Source organism: Empidonax traillii, unplaced genomic scaffold, assembly GCF_003031625.1.
Source record: "Empidonax traillii isolate 1590-97213 ecotype Southwest subspecies unplaced genomic scaffold, ASM303162v1 scaffold237:size1322474, whole genome shotgun sequence".
NCBI classification, from domain to species: domain Eukaryota; kingdom Metazoa; phylum Chordata; class Aves; order Passeriformes; family Tyrannidae; genus Empidonax; species Empidonax traillii.
The window spans coordinates 533,467-555,942 of NW_020955430.1; the positions used below are offsets into that span (position 1 = coordinate 533,467).

The window sequence follows — 22,476 nt, forward strand, 5'->3', positions numbered from 1 at the left end:
CACTTGATGTGTTTGCCTGTGTGCTGAAAAGACTGGAGGTAATGAGAAGTCTTCACCTGAAAGGAGGGGCCATCATGTCAAAAGGAAAGGTTGAGAAATGCTGGCCTCTGCAGCACACAGGGTACTTTGCCCCCTTCATATCTCCCCATGACTGCATCTCGTCCAGCCAAGGTCTGTGGAGCGCAGGCCTTCACTGCCTGCTGGAGGGCTGCTCCAAAGATCCCTACCTGTCCCTTTGTTCACCAAGGGGTCTCCAGTGGCAGGCTTGAGTATTTTGTCTTTTCTTTGCTACTGTATGTAGAAAATCAGAAAAAATTAAGTCTAAATCCTGACACCCTCTGAGAGCTCCAGCTGTTTCCTGACATGAGTTTTAAAGGCTGTGACTTGTGTCCCTGCTGAGGTCTCAGAGGAGTTGTGGTGGCTCCACATGCCTAGTGAGAGGATCACCAGTTCTGGTGAGCAAAAGAAGTCGTGACTTTCTCCCCTCTTTTTGATACCTCCAGATATGAAAATTTCCAAAGCTCCTGATTTTCATATCCCATATCCCTTCTGTGGTTAAAAACCAAACAGACACACATTTGCATTTTTAAGGTGCAGAAAAGAACTATCCTTGTAAATATTTGACTACACAGTTGTGCAGTGACACATTCTCTGCTTGCCTTTTTCCTGGAGCAAAGCGAGGAATTGTGTGCTTTGGATTAGGCAAAACATTTCACTGAGACACTTCACTGAGAGCAAGGACATGCTGTTGATTCACTCTGCAGCATCTCCTGGTGACTTGCTCCTCCTTGTGCCTAACAGGAAAGCTGGGTGAAGAGAGAAGCCTGACTTGCACCTCTCCATCCGTCTCGGTGGAGAAAATATGAAGTGTGCTACTCAGTAAATTAAATACATGGTGCCTTTGAGAAGTGTTCATTCACCTGAAAGCTGAACTGAGGCTCTGGCTGGATTCATAAATGTCTTTTGGGTGAGTATGAGATCCAAACAAATAACTCCTGTCTCTGTAGCTGACCTTGGAGAATTTTATTAGCTAATTAAGGTGCAAAATGCAAAGGACAGAACTGAAGCTTCAGTGTCAGTTAAAATTTAGTTCCTCTGTTAATTGAGTTGAGGAAATGTGGATTACATCATAAGCTGCTGGCATCCTGTATGGCTATTAGAATATTACCATTCATTTTACTGGAGAATGCAAATAGCATCACTGTCATACTGAAGGATGGCTTAGCATGTAACAGGATAGTGGAAAAGCTGGTAATTTCATAAAAGTTTATAAATTTTGGTGTGTGGATGGCCCAGTGAGCTGGATCTCTGCAATGCTTTCCAGGACAAAGGACAAACAGGGACTATTTTTTCTGTCAATGCAATGAAAATAACATAGAGATTCTCTGGAGCAGGGAGAAGGGAAAGCAATTTTCATGTAACTGATGTTGTGAAGCTTATCAGAAATTCTTCACTTTTAAGACTGTTTCAACAACGAAATGACAGGTTTTTAAATCCTCCCACACAATGCAGTAATATAGTAGTATCACTAATTGTTGTGTTATAGTATTATTTACTCCCAAGCACTGTCTTTTTTATCTCTGGTTTAAAGTACATGTGTCTGTATGTGTTTGTATCTATCAGTCTTCTGTCTAAAACAAATCCCTCTGCTTAGCTTGAGTCCTGTGGGTTCCCTGCATTCGGCCTGTGCCAGAATGTTGACTGGTCAGCTGAAGGTGTTCTTTCTCCTCCTTTGGGTGTGGATATCTCCACCGTAAAGCCAAAGATTTTAGGAAATGAGGAGATCCAGTGGCGTCTAGGAGAATCTAAAAAATTATCTCCTCTTTGTGACTAAACCTTTTGGCAAAGGTGGACAGTGTTTGTGGTCTGCCTTAGCTAAACAATACTGTGAAATTTTGTCCAGTTGTGTCTGAAGTGTCATATTAGTCAGATGTGAATTTTTTGCACACATGATCATGTTACAGCCAAGGAACAAATTTCCATCAAGTTAAAAGATAGAACTTCTCTAAATTTAATTGTGGTTGGTATTCTACTGTTTTATTCTGATATAGTGACAAATAAATTACGGAATTATCCACCTCAACACCCCCACATTTTCCTCCCCCAGAAAAGAGAGTTACACTAATGGAAAAAGGATGTTGAGGTTTATTTGGTGCTAGAAGAAAGTAACAGAAAAACTGAATGTTATAGAACCCCAAGTTGTAGACTTCAAAGGGGACACACCTGTTGTGCTTTACTAGCTGCATCCTATGTTCTAGATAATAAGTCTAGTCCCTGGACAAGAAATTAATTTCCTAGGAATTAATAATTCCTTATTAGGATTGGTTAGCTACAAAAATCTGAAAAGTTTGACCTCTGCTCTAAGTATAGGCACTGTAATGTCTCAGCAGTTGGGGGTAACAAGCTGAGCATTAATCCATCCACTGGAAGATCTTCTTTGTAGATAAGGCTTTAATCCACAACATTCTCCTTGAGACAAGAAGCAGTGCCTGAGTCTCTGCACAGTCACAACCAGGTGCTGGTTTGATGTTGCCTGCGCTTGGGAGTGGAAACAACCACTCAGGTGAGCAGTGCAATGAAAACAGTCCATTAACCTTTGGAGTTACATCATGTCTGGGGAGCTCAAAGAACAGAAACTGCAGTCATGCCAGGTGTGGAGTACACCAGGTAAAGACCCTGCTGGGGCTCCTGTCATGCCTTGCCAATGCTAAGATTTATTATATTTCAGGGGCTTTGTTGTGGTCTCTTTAGGTTGAGAGATTTCTTTCATGCGTCAGATGTTCCTGTTAATGTCAAAGCTAATTGTCATGGCAATTTTTAAATTGTTTAATGGGCTTTTTAAGTCTTCTAGAGTTTAAATCATGCTGTGCTGCACTGGGTTTGCATGGCAAGGTTTTGGTGGAGAGGGCTACAGGGTGAGAAGATACCAGAAGCTTCCCCTATGTCCAACAAAGCTAGTGCCAAGATAACCTGCTGCTGGTCAAGGCTGAGCCCATCAGAAACATCACCCCTATAATTCTCCATCCCCACAAAAACCTTTTGGATTTTCCAAAGCTAACTATAGCCCAAATACAAGTGGGAAGGGGATATGTTTTCTGTGCTTTGTGCTAACATACACTACTTTTTGAACCACAACCCCCACCCCCAGTAAAAGAATTCTACAACATCCACTCCATTGTCAGCACTGTTTGTCTGGGCAGAGGTATAGAATGTCTCATTCTGGTTTAACTGCCTGTAACATGTAAAACCTTTACTACATTTGCTTCTACAAAAAAAGGAGGATTTCTCTTTCTTTCAGTATCTAGAGTCTCACCTGAAATTGGTAAATATTAATTGACTTCTATCAGCTATGGGAATGAAGCCTTTCCCACACTGTTAATGTAGGTGCCTCAGGTATTTCACAATGTCTGTAGAAGGCAACCACTTCATCAGTAGCCCAGTGTTTTCATTGCAGAATGACAGCAATAATAGCAGGAGGTGAAAATTACACTGTGAGACTTCTAAGCTCCATTAGCTAATAGGGGTGTCTAAACTCTGCTCTAACTTACCCTGGAATGTGCAGTAACAATGAATATAGCTCTATAATGCCTGGATAAATGGCTTCTTTGCTAACCCAAGCATTGATGTTACTGAGGTGGTATTTCCACAGCACCTGGGTGGGCAACTATGCAGCATGCTCTATGCTTGTTGGGCTTTCAGCCTGGATGATCATGAACAGTTTTGAACAGCCAGCCAATCCATTTGTTCTACCTTTCATTAAACTTGCCTCTTTTTTCTGGGGTGTAGAGGTTGACAGAACAGATAAATAGAGTATTTGCAGTAATTCTGGAGCCAAGAACATAAAGAAACTGAAAGAGGAAGGGGTTGGTAGGAAAAGCTAACATCTTTAATTGGATCAACAGAAAAAAAATACACAGTGTTCTAGCACAGAAGTCCTCATTATTCAGCAAAAGAGACTTACAGTCCCTACAATTGTCCAGGCTCTATCAGATAGTGTAATAAAAGACTTTATTGCTTCCTACAAATTCCAGGTCTCTTATATAGGAATTGTCCCTCTGCACTGCATACCCAGTCATAAACAATATATATCCTTCCCCCAATCACAACAAACCATGACTTGAAATAAACCCCTGTCTGATAGCTTCCTGCTCTTCTACACCATCTCCTCTGGGGCTAAGCTCTAACCATGTACAAACACTTGCTAATTGTAAGCAAGTGGATAACAGTTTCAAAGCTAAAGCTGCACAATACTACTTGCTTGATGCTGGGAAATGTAATTTCAAAAGCCAGACCCCTTCTGCTAGATCAGGCCTTGTAACTGAGCTTGTTATTGGTTCCAGTAACCACAGTCCATTCCTCACTCCTGCTCCTTTTCTGGTCATCTGTTTTATTCTGGTCATCTTCCTTTCTGGTACATTACCATGGAAACAAATCTTGGAAAAAGGAGCATTCATGAGCAGGTGGTTTTGTTTTTAAATACCATCTCTTCAGTTTTCACCTTTGCAGCTCTGCTGCTGTTGGGGGGATTCTCTTTCTCCAGCTGCCACTAGATGGTATTGCTTCAGCAGGCACCTTTCCAGCTGCTCTTCACCCTTGCTGAGACACAGACCCACAGAAAAGCAGGGGCTGGCTTTATTTTTTATGTTCTCCAAGCATCTCCTGGCCAATGTTGTTGAGGACAAAGTCTTAGAACAGCAGATATTTAGTCTCAAAATTGACAGCTTCTTGTGCTTGCAGCACAGTTTCTGCTTAAGGGCAAGTTTTATATTTGCTCTATAATCCAGAAGGTAAGATAAATCTGTGGTCTGCCTGAAATTTCAGAATTCAGGTATAAAACCTGAAGCAAACAGACCAAACTTTGTATGCTCCTTGTCTTTTAAATAAGTAACATGAAAATGCAAATGAAAAGCTCGTTTTTCTCTCACAGTTGCAAAATTTTTCTAATAGTTCTGTATTTCCTTTCTGTGCTCACAAAAGAAAAACAGTTGAACATGCAGGAAGTCATTCAGCGAAATCGTTATAAGTCTAGTAGATGAAAGCGTCAGTGTGATGAGATATGAAGTAATTTTATATTAAAAGTTAATGACTTGGACTGTTCAGCCTTAAGGGGATTCACTACTTTCTAATCCTTTATGTGCATCTTTATGGTAAGTTTATATGAGACTTATTCCACTTTTATGTTTCCATGTTTTGTTGTTTTCTTATTAAACTGTCTTATGTAATTATTTTTGCTACTGGAAAAACAAACAGAAAAGTCAAACCAGAAGTGGAAAGAACATCATTTAGTGATTAAATGTTCTCTGCATCCAAATTCATACTTTTTTAGACATCCAATTTATATCTTAACTATAACTTAACTTCACTGATTTTATTGATAAATTATTTCTATTCACTGAGAAATAAACTCAGTTCATTGAGTAAACAAAACCTGCTCCCACAGGTTTGTGGAATTTTGTGAGTGGTTAGCTGGAATTTAACTAGACATTTTGAAGAACTAGTTGGAAGGTTTAAGGTAATGTTGCACAGCCAACCCTCCTTGCATTCCTATCCAACTGAGTAGGGGCTACAAAAATGCCCCTTTTCCAAACTAGCCCCCTTGTGACCCCCTCATGCAAACTGTCTCTCTTGCTGGCTCAGCTGGCGGTGGAATCAAACACGAGGAGGACTGTTCTATTTTAAAAGAGCATAAAATTGGTTGCTTTACAGTGAAAGTGTGACCACAGGAGCCAGACCTGGCCCTGTAAGCACTGAACTACCTGAGCTGCGCTGCATCTTAACAAGCAGGAAGGAGTCGCCAGCCAAGCTACATTCATTGCTGTAAAAAAAAGTGCTTCTAGCAAAATTAACTTTGTTTCTTACATAAACTGGAGAAAACATAATAAAAGGCCTCACTATTCAGAATGAGAGGGTAGAGAATCAGTGCTGCAGACAGTGTTGCTCCTTACCTTCCACCTTTATACACTACAGCTGCCAGCGCAATTTAGTGTCCATTGCCTCCAGCCCAGGCAGAGGAAACTCATTCATGAGTAAGGTCTGAGAGAAAAGCACACAGTAGGAACTACCAAAGTGGTCTTACTGGTTGCAAGTCAAACAACCTTCTCATATTTCTTCTCTTGCAGGGCAGCAGGATGCCACGCTGGCCCAGGAGAGAAAGAAGAGGCCACTGTGCTGCGCCATGTGCTATGTGGCAAGAAGCAGGGCAGAGGCAACCGTGCCGGGCTGCAGGAATGCTGGATATCTGCACACTGCAGGAAAACATGAGGAAGGAGTCACGTGTGGAGTTAGTGACTCACACAATTAAGATTTGGCATGGCTAAGTGGCAAGATAGAAAAATGGTTTTACCATAAAAGGGGCAAATATGTTATTGCCGTGGTATGTGAGGTTCAATTAAATGGCAAGGTCAATTCAACTTCTTCCAGAGCTTTTGTTTGGAAGTTTGCAAGGCTTTGTTTCCTGCAAAAGCTGTTCATTGAGTATTACCAATTAGTTCTCCTGCAAGTGAGGCTGATTTCATACCAGAAACTGTAACACTCTGGGCTTCTGTTGAAAAGCTGAATGCAAGTCCATCCTTTGATGAATGTTTAAGCATGGTCGCTTCAACAGGAACATAAATGAATAACTTGAACAGAATATCACCTTGGAAATTATTATTGCCCACCAAGCTAGAGAAGAGTGAAATCTGCCTGAGTCCTCGGTCTCTCATTTCCAGCACCTGTTAGTTATGTTGGGAACTGTTTCTCTCAGATTTTGACCAGAAATTTGTGTGGAGAAGGAATTTTGATTCCTCCTAACAGGACAACATAGAGACAATTTGCAGTTTCCTTTTAGTGAATGCCTTAGCCCTGTGTTATTTCATTTATAGTGTTTTGTACTGGTGAGTTCATCAAAGTGTGCCAATTCCATGGGTTTTAGTGGCTCCAAGACCACTGCCATTTGCTGGAGAGCCTTGACCTTTACCCAAGACCTTCGATGGCAATTTTGCCGTGCACAGACACTCTCCATCCCCCTCAAGGAAAGCACCCATACAGTGGCACTGATAGCGCTGCAGTGAACCTGCACAGGGTGGTTTTTCTCTGTAGAGTCAACTCTGCTCAAGCCCAGCAGAAGCCGCTGCCACGGTTCAGACCCCAGGCTGCTCTCCATCCCCCCATTGCTCCGTCCCCTCTTCCCTCAGTCCCTCCATCTCTCCATCCCTGTGTCCCTGCATCCCTCCATCCTTCTGTCCCTCTGTCCCTTCTGTCCCTTTGTCCCTCGATCCCTTCATTCCTCCATCCATCCATCCATCCCTTCGTACCTCCGTTCCTTTGTCCCTCCTTCCCCGTCTCTTTCCGCCTATATCCCTGTATCCCTGCCTTCCTTCATCCTTGAATCAATTTGTCCCTCCATCCCTGCATCCCTCCATCCCCCTGTCCCTCCCTCATCCCTTCCCTGCCCGGGGCTTCCCCGCCGCTGCAGTTCCCACCTCCCACCGCTAGGCCGCGCCGTCCCGGCGGTTGCCATGGCGACAGCGGCGCTCCCCTCCGCGCAGGCGCGGCGGCCCCCGCGGGTGCTGAGGCGGCGGCGGGGCCGCCATGGAGCGGTTCGGGCCCGGGCCCGTGAGCGCCGTGCCCGTGGCCGAGTTCAGGCCGTGAGTGCCGGGGCAGGCAGGGGGGAGGGTATGGCGGCGGGACGGACGGGGGGTGGGACACGGGGAGGGCTGCGCGCTAGGCCGCGGCGGGCGGGGAGCGCGCCCGGCACTGCCAGGAGGCCTCCCGGGGGAACCGGGGATGGGCTGAGCTGAGCTTACCCACGGATGTTTGTGCTGCCTAGGGAAAGCGCTGATAGTATGTCAGCGTAAGAAAAGTATTTGTCAGCAGTGGAGTTTTTTTAACTCTGGTAATGAGCTGGAGGTCATCTTACTCTCTTCTGTGGGTAAGTGCCGATGGAGGAGTCTCTGATTTCCTTCGGGGAGTTTTGAGTGGGGTTGTGCTCGCCACTCCCGAGACCCCGAGGCAAAGTCTAGCAAAGGAAAAGATTCCGAATGCCTGTTCCTTTTTTATGCTGCCTAGATGACCGGTGCATGGCCAGCAGGAAGTGCTGTTGGCTGCAGAGGAAAAGCTGTGCGTGGCTTGCACGTGACTGTCAGAGGATGAGAATATTTTTCCCCACTTCCCTTTTTTTTTTCCCGAAAGAAGTGTCAAGGTTAAAACGTGATTTCAATTAATAGGCTATGGCACAAATATGTCTCCATAAAACTTTTTGAAACTACTTTTTTAAAAAAAAAAAAATGCTTTGAAGGTGCCCGGGAGTTTTAAGAATTACGTTTCCCTGACTCGAGTTGGCTTTTGTGCATATTTGTGTTTCAAAGCCCTTACGAACGCATGCCCTTGAATCAGTTAGTCTTTGAAAGTCAGAAGGATATTGCCTGGCTGACGTGTTTACTTGAGCATAAAATGATGTGGTCAGCCAGGCAGAGTGAGTGAGAACTGGATGAAGCACACACAGAACAAGCTTTGTGTGGTGTTCTGTAAACACAATACCTGTTCTAGCAGATCAGGTTCAGGGAGACCTTACCAAGAACATAATCCTTCTCTGGGTTTAGGTCTGTGAAGGCAAAAGAAGTTTTGGTGTGTTGGCTCTATGTTCTGAGTGTTGCTACAGTTATTCCAGCTTTCTTAATGGAAGCTGAGAAATTATTCTTAAGTAGAGGAACAATACGTTAAAAAAATGAACTTTCAGTAGTAAGATGTTCAAGTCATTCTGTGTACTTCCTTCTATATCCCAGCCTGTAGGATTTGTCATTTTCCTGGACTTGTAGTTATTTAAAAAATAATAAAATAAAGGAACTTGGCAAGTTTTAATGCAGGAAACTGTCATGTGACAAGTGCATGTGTCTGATATTTAATAATTATGTGATAGTATACTGATAAACACATTAACATAACTCCCCTAAGTTGTTAATGCTTGCAAAGCAGTAACAGGGAAAAAAAAATCTAAAGATTGTTTTTAATCTTGTTTTTGAGTTCTGACTGGTAGAATTATGACATCGTTTTGAATACTCTCATTTTTTATTGCAGCAAACAAATGCATATTCCAAGTCTTTTGCTTTCAAATAATACATTTACTCAACTCTTGATAAGTAATTTGCTTCGGTTTGGGACAAGTTCTTGTCCTGTTTCAGGCATGTATATTGTGACTTTCTTCTGTGTGTAACTTCTCTTATTTATTTCAGAAATGAGGGTTCATTAACATCAACTTTAAGAACGCTTCTGTTCTTCACAGCTCTAATGATTACATTACCTGTTGGGCTATATTTTTCATCAAAGGCTTATGTATTTGAAGGTAATTCTGCTTCTGCCAATTAGCATTATTATTAACAAAAAAAAAAAAAAAAGAGGAAAAGCACAATCCTGTAATAGCGACTTTTTTCTTCCTGTTTTGTTTCCTTATGAAGACAAAAGGTTCTGTAATGTCTTATTAGCACAGAAAATTCTGTAAATGCTCAGTGCATCCTTCCCTGCACTGCGGTCTGCAGTCCAATGTTTGCTGTTTATTATACAGTGGCTTATATAGTATATGGTGTAGAGCGTATTGTTGCCCTTACCTAAAGGGTATCTAACACCAACCTACAGCAGACTTTTGTCAGAACCATCAAGGATATGTTTCCTGCAGGCATTGCAAACAATTCATGTGTTCAGGGCAGAATAATGTTGTTTATGGGGTTCATTTTTTGCTTTTTAGAACATCTGTACTTATAAGTATAAATAAGTTAATTCATCTACGCAGTTTCAGATATCGACTGTGGTTGCTTGTAGAACTTTCTTTTAATTTAAAAAAAAGAGGGAAGAAAAAAGAAGGAAGAGAGATTTTAACTGTTTGTTTGAACAGCTAGCCATGTTGTAGTCTCAATTCTGCAAGGCTTTAATACTTTCCTCCTGCAGTACTAGGAAGTTATCTCCTTCAGAAGTGGGGAGGAGGGAGGGAGAAAACAGCTACTTTTAAGAGCAGTTTGTGAGTATAAAACTGAGTTGTTTCAAGACTTCTCTTTGGTGTGTACTGCTGTATGCAGTACATAGAAGGCTCAAAGCTTGTTAAGTAACTTTCAAGATTCCTTTCAGCTTTTTTTTTTTATCTGAAGTGTAGCAAGCTGAGCCTTAACTTCACTGTTAATGACGAGATCTGTCAGCACTGAAAGGATTGAGCTTGTCTTTGAAGGGTGGTATTTTTGGAGTGTTGTAATAGGTGGTTTTTGGTTTGCTCTTTGGGGGATTTTGTTGGGGTTTTCTTGAATTAATTAAGGGAAACAGTATTTCAGTGCTTGCTCTTCCGATATTTGAAGGCTTATTTCATATGAGATGTGTTCATGTAATTTAACTGGTGGGGAGTTACTGTTTTATGGTCTAAATATAGAAAGCAACGGTCCTCTAAATGTAATTGTTCTACTATTTTCTCCTATTACAGTGGCAAATAAATTACAGAATTTTCCCCCTTCCTCCCTCCCCCTGCCCCTTCATTTTCCTGCCCCACAACAAAGTTAGGTAAAAAGGATGTTGCAGTTTTTTTGGTGCGGGAAGATAATAACAGAAAACGTTGTAGATAAGCTGTTGACATCAAATCCAGGGTATTTTATCTGAAATATTGAATACTGTAGTGTTGCTTTGTTCCAGAAGTAGTTTCAGGGCCTTTGACTATCATGGTGAATTCTTTCCTACGAATCGTGTTGAGCTCAGTCTTTTGATACACGAGCACTTGTAACTTTGGTCTTCAGGTAGAATTGTGACTTGCCGTGTCAACAGTTCCTAATAACTGATATTCTTTACTCTCTTTGTTTTCCCAGGTTCCTTAGGGATGTCCGACAGAGACAGCTATTTCTATGCTGCCATAGTGGCTGTGGTTACTGTTCACGTGGTACTTGCTCTCTTTGTTTATGTAGCCTGGAACGAGGGCTCGCGGCAGTGGCGGGAAGGCAAACAGGACTAGAATGAAGATCATGTCACCCGGTGTCTACAGACTGTAAATCAAGGGTTTTTTTGTGAGCTGAAGGAAAAGCATTCTTCAAAATGTATAATACACATGTACGAAAAGGAGGCTGGTGCCTCAGTTGTGGTTGAAATAAGACTTGTGCTCATCCTGACCATGTACCCGTGTTTTCTGTGATGTTGATGGAAGTTGTTCTTTAGCCAGCCTCTGTTACGTCAGGCTGAGGAGGTCTTCACCTGCAATTAGAATGGAATAATTATATATTTTTGAAAACTCCTGTAGCTATTTTTCCCTCTGGCTTGCTCCTAAAATAATATTGGCATGAAGCAAGCATTACATTTTCAAGGAATTAAATTGCTGGTTAAAAAAGCTGCACTATTTACTGTCCAACTATAGTGGAAAAGATGGAATTTCGCTTTGCTGTGGATAGTTTCCTGATTTGTGGGAGTTATTGTTTAACCCCAGCCAGCAACTGAGCACCATGCAGCTGCTCACTCACTCTGCCCTCCCCGTGGGGTGAGTGGAGCAATCAGGAAAGCAAAGTGAGAAAAATCATGGGTTGAGATAAAGACAGTTTAACAGGTAAAGCAAAAGCTGCACACTCAAGTGTGTTTGTTTTCAGCACAAATCCAGACCATAGCCCCGTGGTAGCTATTATGAAGAAAATTACCTCCCTCCCAGCCAAAACCAGCTCAGTGGGACAGGTGTAATTAATACATTTCTGAGTTAGTTTAGAAGTAATTTCAAAAAACAGAATTATTTAGGAACTCAGGTGATGTCTTTCTAATGTGAAATACAATTCCTTTGTTTGTTTTCAAATATATTTTTTATTGCAGTGTAAAATTCAATGTTCAATTTCCTTTATCTCGATGATGCAAAGGAAAGGGCATAGCATATTTTTTGTATGTCTTTACACAGGTATGTATCTCCTTGATATTTGCTAAAGGATGCAGCTGGGTTTCCTGTGGTAAAGCAGTGTCAGTAACAGCTATAAGCTGCTGGAATGGATGGCAGGGGAAGGAGCAAGAGAAATAAGCTGTAGCCATCTGTAAAGGGTGTCCTTTATGAAGCAGAGAACACAGGAGTGACCACACAGAAAATTGCCTTCTCTTCATGAATACTTACTTGTACACTGTGAAATGATACGATATGTTGATTGTTTTCTTTCTTCCTTGGTTGTGTGTAGAACTTTCTGTAGTCAAACCATAGTGAGATTTTTGTGTTGTAGGATAACCCAAATTTCATTCCACTTCTGTGCTAACAGCAAGCTTTTTAGTCTCTGGATAAAACATTCTCCTAACGTTCCAGCAAGGCATAAAACTCTCCTAACACTGATAATGGCTGTTAAGCTGTTGTGCTTGAGGTTGTTCTGTTAATTTGAGTTTTCCAGATTGTTGTATTAGTTTAACCTTTTTTTGGAAGTGTTTTGCTTAACATGGGGCTTGGCATGGTTTTGGTGCTGCGTGTGTCCATGGTGAAACCTAGGCATAAATGAGACAACAATTGTTATCTCCAGTGGCTTGAGGAATGTGTTCCCACGTCTCAATCCTCTCGTATCCACCCCAGTGCCAGGTGTACACAGGCTTAGACACCAAGGCACACTAATGCAAATCAGTTTTTACACTTTGCTTCTGACTTGTTAACTTTCCTCACCCAGACCCCTGCTGTCAAGTTGCTGCCAGCAAACTGAAGAATCATCTGAGTACTTGAAACACAAAGTTAGTTTGTACGTGGGCACATTGGCTTCCCATTCTCCAGTGTATGAACTGTGCGTTGTAGAGCAAATACTTCCTTTTAATAAAGAACTACCCTGCAATACAAGGTCCAGTAAACAAGCACGTGTGCTGAACAGTTTTTGTATAGTGTATTTAATACTGCTCATACATAGCACAGGGTGACAGAAATACGTGGCACTGCTCACAGGGGAGAATAAATGGAGAGTTAAACCTGTGGTAAAAGGATGTTGAGGTTTACTTGGTGCTGGAAGACAGTAACAGAAAAACTGAATGTTACAGAACTCTGAGCTGTTGATTTCAGTGGGAGCACACCTGTCGTTCTTCACTGGCTGGGTTCTGTGCTCTGTATCTATTTTATGCTTTTACAGCCCATGAAAGTGAGCAGCTTTGGCCTGAGCTTAGGGATGCCTGACTTAAATCACTATTACCTGCCAGCACTGAGTAGGAAATCTCTAGAATGAATGGTGATGTTGATGATGATGCTGTTAACAGGACTTGTTTGTCATACCCTAGCGTTGATTAAGGTACATGAATTTGAAGCAGTCTTGGTGGTACATTTGAAACAAAATAAAACACTGCCTACCTGTTTGGTTTTTTTTTTTTTTTTTACATTGTCAGAGAGGGCCAAGTAATAAGTCTCACTTAACGTTAAAAATAACCAAACATAAAACCCCAAGAAAACAACCTGACACAAACCCAACAAACTGACCCTCCCAGAAGGTGTTACTTTCTCTCTCAAGCTGATGGCAGGTTAAGGTTGTGATTTTGCCACGCTGCAAGGGCAGCAGGACAAACTAGAGGGCAGGCTTGGCTACCTGATTGCTGTGATGGGCAAGGGAAGGTGTGCTGGAGGAAAAATTTATGTTCTCGGTGCTTTGGTGAACAGTAAAATGTTTGATGTCATTGCAATTTTGATGGCTTTTAGACTGCTGTATTATGGTATTCAGTTGTTATTGTAGTTAAAGAAACTGTGCTTAGGCTTCTGACAGCCCACACAGCGGGACAGGGAGTGCTGAGAGCCTCAGGCAGGGGATGAGTAAGAGATGGGAAAGCAAAAACCCCTTAAATAGCAAACTGAGCCAGACATGTATTACCACAAAATAGCCTAATACGGGGATGAATGAAATTTAGGTGAACTGCAGCCCATGGGGCAAGAGGAGGAAGGGGTCCTTTGAAGCAATTTGGGGAGATGGGGTGAGGGCTGGAATGTGCTAGCATGGCTTGAGATGTGATGACTGAGGCACCATATGTTTTGTTTGGAAGTGTTTATTCCACTGCTTTCTAGGGTATTATGCAAAACCATTGATCTGAAATATTAAATGTAAATCATACAAACTAGTGAGCTAATTCTATTTTTAACTTGCAGCTAAAGTTATTTGTAGGTTGACAGCTTTGCTGTGTGAGATCTGGGACACACTTACTCACTTTGTCTTGTACAAACCAGGATTGTTACTGGTTCTGAGTCATCTTTCAGGGCAGGGTCCAGCTCTTGGAGTGTAAATTTTTGTTTAAAAATACCAAAGAGCAACTGCCACTTTATTGTTTCATTAACTCCAATCAACTGTCAGTTTAACAGAAACACAGAAGCTGCTTGTTCAAGTTGACAGAAAGCAGTGCTTGCCGTGTCACTGCAAGAGGAGGCCCTCAGGTGCTTGAATGGGGCTTGCAAGAAGAAATTGCTGCATGGTTTGGGGTGTCTGGATTTCTCAAATGGCGACATAGAGCTTGAGTCTCTTTGTTAGGAGAAACAAATCACAGTGTTGTGTAACAATGCTGAGGTATAGTAAGATGAGATGGAGGTAAGTTTTTGGGAATTGAGTTCTGTTTGAACCTGAAGCAGTAAGAAAAAGGATGGGGGAAATGCATGTGGATTTCTGGAGAAAGCAGCTTTTTTAGATGCTGGTCTCCCAGTTCTGAAATGAAGAGACAGACAGAGCCAATGGATGTCCTGTTTCAAAAGGCAGGGATACTGACTGGGAAGCTTTGTGGGGAGGGATGCCCAGGGTGAAGAGCTGGGAAAGCTGAGTAGTGAGTTTGGTGACTGGCTGGCTGAATGCTTGGGACTGAGTTTTCTTGGTGCTGGTTTGCTGTCACGCTTCACAACCCTCTTTGTCCTACTGGCTTTGGATGGCATGGTCTTGCTAAGATGGCTCCCCTGTGTGCCCAGTGTTTCGAGGGGTGACCAGGTGATTACCTGCAACTGTGCTCTTACAACAGTACCAACTACTCACAGGCCTGGAAAAAAAAGCTGTTGATGCTTATAGTTGGCATATGACACAGCATGGTTTAATAGTTTTAGTGGAAATGGCCCAGGGCATAGACACAGGGGGTATGCTATTAATTAAAACTGTTTTTAATTGAAGGATGATTTATGAGTGAGAGTAACAGCAGTCACAGTTTAAGAACAAACACTGCTGTGGGTGTGAGCCCCTGCTGCAGGCACCACTGGGAGCTATTTAATACCTTTGCAGTTTTTCATCCTCGAGATGCAGTTTCTCTTAGCATGCTTGAGTCATTAACATGGTTCTGCTGATGTTGGAGATCAACTGGAAGTTTAGCTTCACAGCTGGAATGCTTCATACTGCTCATTTCAAGGGAATGAGTCTTTGACTGCAGGTGGGTTTATGTCTGAAAGAGAAGATAGAAGAACCCACTTTGCTCTCAAACAAGCCCTTTCCTAGAATAATTCCTACAGAATTAGCAAGCATTGGATAATTCTGAATGTGAAGTTTTGTGATATAGCACTTTCCTTTACAAGCTGGTGTTATGTCTGCAATACAGTGGTTTTTTTCTAAAGTGTAAAGTGTGCCCTCCCTAGAAAATCCACACCAAAGTTGATTCTGATGATTTGGGTGTTGAAAGTGTTTTGATTACTGTTTCTGAACATCCCTGAGACTTCCTGGGTAGACACTGAATTTTGTGTGGCCTGTGTTTAATAGAGAAGTCCTCTGTCTTAATGCTAAGTGGCTTTAATATAGCTCCCAGTTTTACTAAGTGAAAACTGGACCTTGGGTTTTATATTTGAATTATAATGGCATCTGTCTACGTGATGGTGACTGATACATTACGTTAAGCCAGTTCCTTTCTTCCTATCTAGCATTTATTTCTAAACTGTTAACACTTCTGGAAGCAAATATTTTCTGTAGTGTGACATCTCTTGTGATCCCTAGTTAAGATTACGTTGAGCTTTGTAAGGAGAGATAAGGGGGTTATACCACTTGATAGGGATTTTGCTTTCCTGCCCATGTATTTGCAGAATTGTTTGTGCTATCAGCTCTGATACCCGAGGCATGACATCAGTAACGTCAGAGGAAAAAAATTTCCAATTTTATAGACAATTCCTGTATCAGGTATCTGTCATGGGCCTTGGGCAGAGTAATTAACAACACCAGAATAGCAGCATGTTTCTGTGTTGTCATCGCTTATTAGATTCAGAATAGTCCAACTCTGTAGTCAAATGTAGTTTTATTTTAGCATATTACAAATCTTAAGAACATGTGAGTGCACTGGGTAGCATTGGCATAGTGGGATCCAGGCTGCCTTCACTTCTCCAGCTCTGAAAGAAAACTACATTGAGCCTTTTGGTAAGGAAATACTAGAAAGTCCCTTGGGAATGCATGATGGATGCGGCTCGTCAAGAAGCTTGTCCATGCCAAAATGCTGTGTTTGCTTTATATCAAGCTTATGCAAGGGATTAATTTGGAAGCAGAGCTGAGTGGCTTGTGAACTTTCTACCTCGGGTCAGCTGTGCTCTAGCTGCATGGTCCAAATTGCAATTTGATGGGATAAATGAGTTGTGTGTGCTTTTTATGGACTTTGTTCCAAGAGTGAGCAGGTAATTCATCACAGCAGGTAATTCTGCACAGCACCAGAACTAATTTGCTACAGTTTTACTCAAAGATGAAGCAATGCAATAACATGTCTGGTTACATAAGCACAAGTTAAGTTGATCACATCTGTATGTGGATATAATATGGGAACTGATTGACCAGTAAAGCAGATAGAGTAATTTATTTTGTCTTGTCTCCTTGAATTCTGCCAAGACAATTTTCTTTCAGTTCAAACTCTGCAGTTTGTTCATACTCAGATGCCTGTGCAGACTGACTGACCAATAAGAGGAATTGCTGTGTTTGTAGAAGCCAGTGTGCTCTGTGTTCCTGTGAAGAACAGGTGAGGCTTCACATCATAAGGAAGTCCTTTTGCCTGTGATAGTGGCTTTTGGAGAATAAACAAGGACTGGTCCCAAATCAGATGACAATTGAAATGCAGAAAATGAAGTATTGGAGGTAACTGTGCCAGGACTACAGTGGTTTAGGTGGATAAGAAGAGTTATCCAACAGCAACAGGATGTCAATTGACTCTTCATTTTCTCATTTGCATTCCTAGCATGGGGAAATCAGTATAAAGCCATCATTTAACAGTCTTTGAAAAACACAATCTGTTTGTAATACTTCCCCAGGAAACAAAATTCTGCTTAAACTGTGCCTTTGAGACTTGGTACAAATTTAAGCTTCTTTAGCCAAAAAAAAAGAGCTTTTGGATAAAACTCTGGTGCTGTTTTCAATGGATTTTCCTCCTCAGAATACCCTGCATATTCCCTTCGTGCAAAAAAAAAAAAAAAAAAAAACGTGGATATCACAGAATACTCTGTGTGGCAGCATCCTCAGGTTCGTTGTGTTGCATTTGGGTGTTTAATCTTCCTAGAGATTGTACCACTAAGTATCCAGATACCACCCTCTGTAGTGCTTTCCTTGGCATGCACTGCCTGCTCTTCTTGCATGTATTCCCAGGGAATAAGGTAGGATCCAGTGATCCTCAGTCTTTATGAGTGCACGGGGAGAGTTGATCACTCTCTTGAAGAAGTGACTGTGTAATAAGATGTGTCAGGGTAAAGGGGTATTGGGCCTCAAACACAGCAAACATGCCGAAGTGGAAGTAGAGAGGAGTTTAGTGCAGTTGGTACAGGATAAGCCCTGGGATCGTTGGGCCTGGCCTTGGGGCAATAGCACATCTGCCCTCTCAGGAGTGAAGGGATTTGCTTTGCTGTGGCAGATCCCAGGTTCAGAAATGGAGGGCAGGTGGGGGAAGGGACTGCAACTTGAATTTTTTGATCCACTGCTCTGCCAAAAATATCTGCCATTCACCTCCATCCATCCACAGGGATTTTCTAGGGATTGTTTCTGGGCGAGATCTTGAATCAGTGGCTATTTGGACTGTTACCTAATTTTGCATAGCTTGATATTCTCTTCAAAGCCTATGCAGCTCACATTGTAGCCCATGCTTTTCTTCTTTTTCAGTTCTGAGTATTCCATTAAACCCCTGTTTCAGCACTTTCTTTGACATTGTTCAGCTGGTTTTAGACTTTCCTGGGTTTCTCTCGGGTACACCTTTTCTCTGCCTCATCATTTCCTTCTAAAATCTTAAAGTAATAAAAAAGGCTGGGGCTGCACTTGAACCGTGTGATTCCATTATCCTTTCAGTGGTGTTAGTGCTGTGCTCTCGTCCTACTTCACACTTCAAGAACACATCCCTTCATTTGCCCAAAAGGTTGAGCTGGGAATGAGTTCAGTGGTCAGGGTGCAGAATATCTGGGGGAAGGGTTGGCATGAGACTGAGAGAATACATCAGTGAGCAAATGGTAAAGGAATTAAACCAGCCCACAGACCCTAATTCTCCATGTATGCCTTGGTGTATGTACATGTCTTAGTCTTAGCTCTAAGCAGTGTATTGTTTGGGAAAGTACATTCAAGCGTGACTAATCTGCATTTGTCTCCCTCTCCCAAAACATTGTTTCATTTGAAATGTTTTATTTTTCTGTATTTAAAAAATATTCTTTTATAATCCAAAAGCTATTTTTCATTTTTTCTAGAACAATTGGTTGGAGTGTTTCTATAATCTTTCTATTATTTAAGCACTTCTATCTGCAATACACAATAGAAACAAGTGAATTGATTTTTTTTGAGACAAGCTTGCTTTTTATTCTACAGAAATGATGACTCATGAGATTCATCCAGCCCTCATCTATATTCCTCCCCCAGCTAATAAGTTAAATTTGAGTTTTGTGTTTGTATGAAAAGACAGCCTGTGCTTACCTCACCAGGAAGCTTGTTTGAACATGGAGTTCACAAGAGGAAAATTCCTTGCCACAGTAAAACTGTTCTTTGGGCATTAAGGAGCTTTGCAAAGTTTGCTCCCTAAGTGAAGAAAACAGCATTGGATTTAATTAATTTCCCACATTTAGAGTGATCCTAGACTGGTGTGCTTGTAAGTCTTCATGGTAATGCCAGAAGATTTGTGGCTCTGATACATGAAGAAACAGCAGAAGGCAGAGACCTGTAATGCTTTGTCTTTGGGCCTGTTAATTCTGCACATGGAGACTGTCAGGATGTACAAGATGCTACACTGATCTAGGATAAAAACACCCTCTATTTTCATTCTGACTGAAACAATCTACAGAGGGTGGTACTGGTGTAACTGAGAAGGAAGTGTAGAACGTGAGGATGGGTGCAGGTACTTCAAGTCAGCGTTGCTGCTCTCACCAGTGTGGTGAGAAGGCTTAGCTGGAAGCTGAACCTTAGCTGGAGCTGGTTCCATGTTAATGCAGCAAAGCCTGTTTAAAGCTAAAATGAGGTATGGCCTTGCAGCTCCATGGTGTGGATGGACAATGGGGTGTAGCTGAGAGGAGAGAGCCTTATCAGTACAATTCATTGTATAAAAATAGCCAATTTCTCTGCAAAGCTGTGGATTTTGCAATGGGTTTTTAAACTGAGAAAAGTCTTCTGAGCATCCAAGTACTCCTTTTTAGTGAAGTCTGAAGAGGTACAGCAAAAGAAGAAGCTGTCCAGAAAGAATTTCACACTGTCTGCATCAACTTGTTCCTGTTTGGACACTGCACATGAAATACTGCCCTGCAGATGTTGAGATGACTGGTACTTAACTAAGAAAAGACTGATGAAATTGATTTTCCAGAAACCATAAAAACTTCACACATATCCCTTGCCTTCACCTTTCCCTAGGGTGGGAGGGACAGGCAGTAATTACAGAGGCTGCACAATAGACATGTCCAGCCAGAACTATAAGCCCCTTCTTGTATAACTCTGACTAAGGCCAGACTATGGATTCCTATTAAAATCTCCTGTTTGGGAGATTTTGCAGCACTTCTGCTTTCCTGGAACTCTCCACAGCAATTATGCTGCTGTGAATGGAGTTCTTGATTGATGAACCTGCAGGAGTGCATGTGACTGATCTGTGCTCTGTACAGCAAAGGGTTAACAGAACATGCAGCTGCAAGAATGAAGGATGACAGCGACCTAGACCATGAACTTCACATTTTCTAATGGAGAAAATCACTTTGAGTAGACACAGCATAGGGGAGGAAGAAGAAACTCCACCATGGCAGAAAGTGGGAGTTGAACTCAAAGACTGAAGGCTCCAGAAGGTAATTCACACTCCTGGCTTACAACTCAGTTAGGATTATGGTTGCAAGTGCAGCAAGCACCAGAAGCTTAGGTGAGACAATTCTGCCAAAAAGTATTAGGAAGCTGTATGAATAGGCAAGGAATGTCTTTGTAGTTTGACAGGTAATATGTAGTTTCTCCCACCCCATCTCCAGACAGCTGGAAGAGAAAAATACTGTGATTGACTGTAGGCCAAGAGAGATTTTTACGTTTCTCTAGCAGAGTGAATTTCATTTCATGGACACTTTTAACACTAGGACTGACCTAAGTGCAAGTCAGGGGGGTTTTGTTTTGGGTGGCTTTCCCTTAGGTGCTATCAACAGCTTTTCTTAATTTGATTTTCCTGACTAATGTATCAGTTGTACATAATCCTGTGCATGGGCTGAATGTAATATTCCAAACTTAGAAGAACAAGGTAAACAAATTCCCAAAGCAAAAGGCAATCTTGGAGACTTCCAAAGCCTCCCTTATGATAAAAGTAATTTCAAAGCAAATATCTGTGTGCTGAAAAACATTCAATTTCAGAGAAGAGTAATTTAAGCAGCATGTATTTTTCAGTTTGATGGTGTTCCATATAACACAGTATTAGTTTCCTCATTCATTTGTAAGTGTCTGCTCATTAAGCAAGATCTTCTTTACAAAGTGTAGGGGCTGTTTAAATGCTTTAGGGGATGAGCATATTTATTATGAGCTGATAATCCTTGTAACTTGTTACATTAAAATATAAATGGATTATAGTCTGATGAGAAGCATGAAAGTGATTACTAAACTGTGGAAATAAATGTGCTAGAACCCTAAATAGTGTAATAATCCTCTAAGGGGAAATTGCACCTCATTCACTTATAATGGTATTGTGATTGGCTTTGTTTTAGTCCAACTTTGAGTCAGTGTCTCCATGAAAATCTCATGACTTGCCTTCCAAAATGACATCAAAGATGAAAGGAGAAAAACAGTCTTGACAAAACCAGGTCACTACATCAGCAAGAGCAGAGTGGGCTGAGCAGCTCCGCTTCCTAAATCAAAGCCTTGCTGCAGGAGCACCGCCACGCTCCCGATAGTGTGTCACAAGTGCCGTTCTCAGCAGCGAGGGACCAAAACGTGTCACTACAGCAGAAGGAGGACCAAAGGCCTTGGCCAGAGCCTGGTACCTCTCCTCTCAGAGCACTGCTGTGCTGAGGTGAGAACGTGGAGGTCCTCAAGGCATCCCTTCTGGGGGACGACCTAGTCCCAGCTGTGATGGAATACATAAGGAATGAGGTGGAATAGTGCATCCTTTGTGCCTAAATCAAGCAAAAATCCCAGCAAAGGATCTGAGGTGTTCTGCTAGCCTTGTGCTTCCAGAAAAAGCAAAGGTCCTTTCAGAGTCTTGGCTAAGAACTCCCAGCACTAGGAGAGACTAAGGGGTCTTCTAAAGCATCCACATCTGAACTGTGAGGGAAACATAAGAGCCTGGAGCCCACCTCGGTCTGCTTACAGAGCAAGGAGCTGTCAGGAAACCATCATATCCCTCTCCTACCACAGTTCCTGTGCATCCCCAAAAGAACTTGTTTCTTTGACCATGTGGGTGCAAGGCCAGAGTTTCGGTGTTTTCACGTGAGTAGCAGTAACAGGACATGATCTCTGGCAGGTTTCACTAAAGCCATCCAGCAGCCTGTGTAGCAGATGCTAATGGAAGCCACATGTCACAGGCTTTGTTCTTTCTGTGGGTTTCCTCAGGCAAGGTGTACCAAAAGCAAAGACCACTTTGGGCTTGGAATGACACACTGCACAATGTCTCCTACTGCAGCCACTGCTGTGTGCTGAATGCTGGAGTCTGCTCCTCCCCTCGAGATCCAGCATTTCCCCAGCTGCACCTTGTCGGCAGAGACATCCCAGTTTGAGGCTGAAGTAGCTCATCAGGGGATTCAGATCAGCTGCCTCTCCCCACAGTGTTGTCCTCATGCACCACAAGAGCTGCAGGGGCATAGAGAGGAAGGAGGCACTGGGGCACGGGGTGGGTCCATGTCCCAGGGGAAACGGTGGTGGTTAGAAGCACATGAAGAACAAGAATTGGCATCTGTCCTGACACAACAGGTCATCCAGAGAAGGAAACTAAGGGAGGAAAACAGAAACTTACTTTAGTGATAGTATGAAGACTTGCCTTGGTTTCAAGTGAGTTAATATCTCAGTGCAAAGTAGTTGACTTCTATCACCTGGGACTTCTTTGTGTAGGAATTTGAGCAGAGCAAGCTAATAATGACTCGGGCTCATTGGGATTTAAAATGGAATTCTTGCTTCTTGGTGTAAATGGAAAGTGATAGTGTAGCATGTGGGAGGTCTTTAG

General features: G+C 42.2%; 1 protein-coding gene across 1 annotated transcript; it reads left to right on the forward strand.

Moving 5' to 3' along the window:
• Window positions 1-7,524: 7,524 nt before the first annotated feature.
• On the forward strand, window positions 7,525-12,795 carry VMA21 (vacuolar ATPase assembly factor VMA21). Its single transcript, XM_027888376.1, has 3 exons — window positions 7,525-7,628; window positions 9,213-9,322; window positions 10,818-12,795. The coding sequence occupies exons 1-3, from the start codon at window positions 7,573-7,575 to the stop codon at window positions 10,958-10,960; spliced, it is 309 nt and encodes a 102-aa protein (XP_027744177.1). The 5' UTR covers window positions 7,525-7,572; the 3' UTR covers window positions 10,961-12,795.
• Window positions 12,796-22,476: the final 9,681 nt, after the last annotated feature.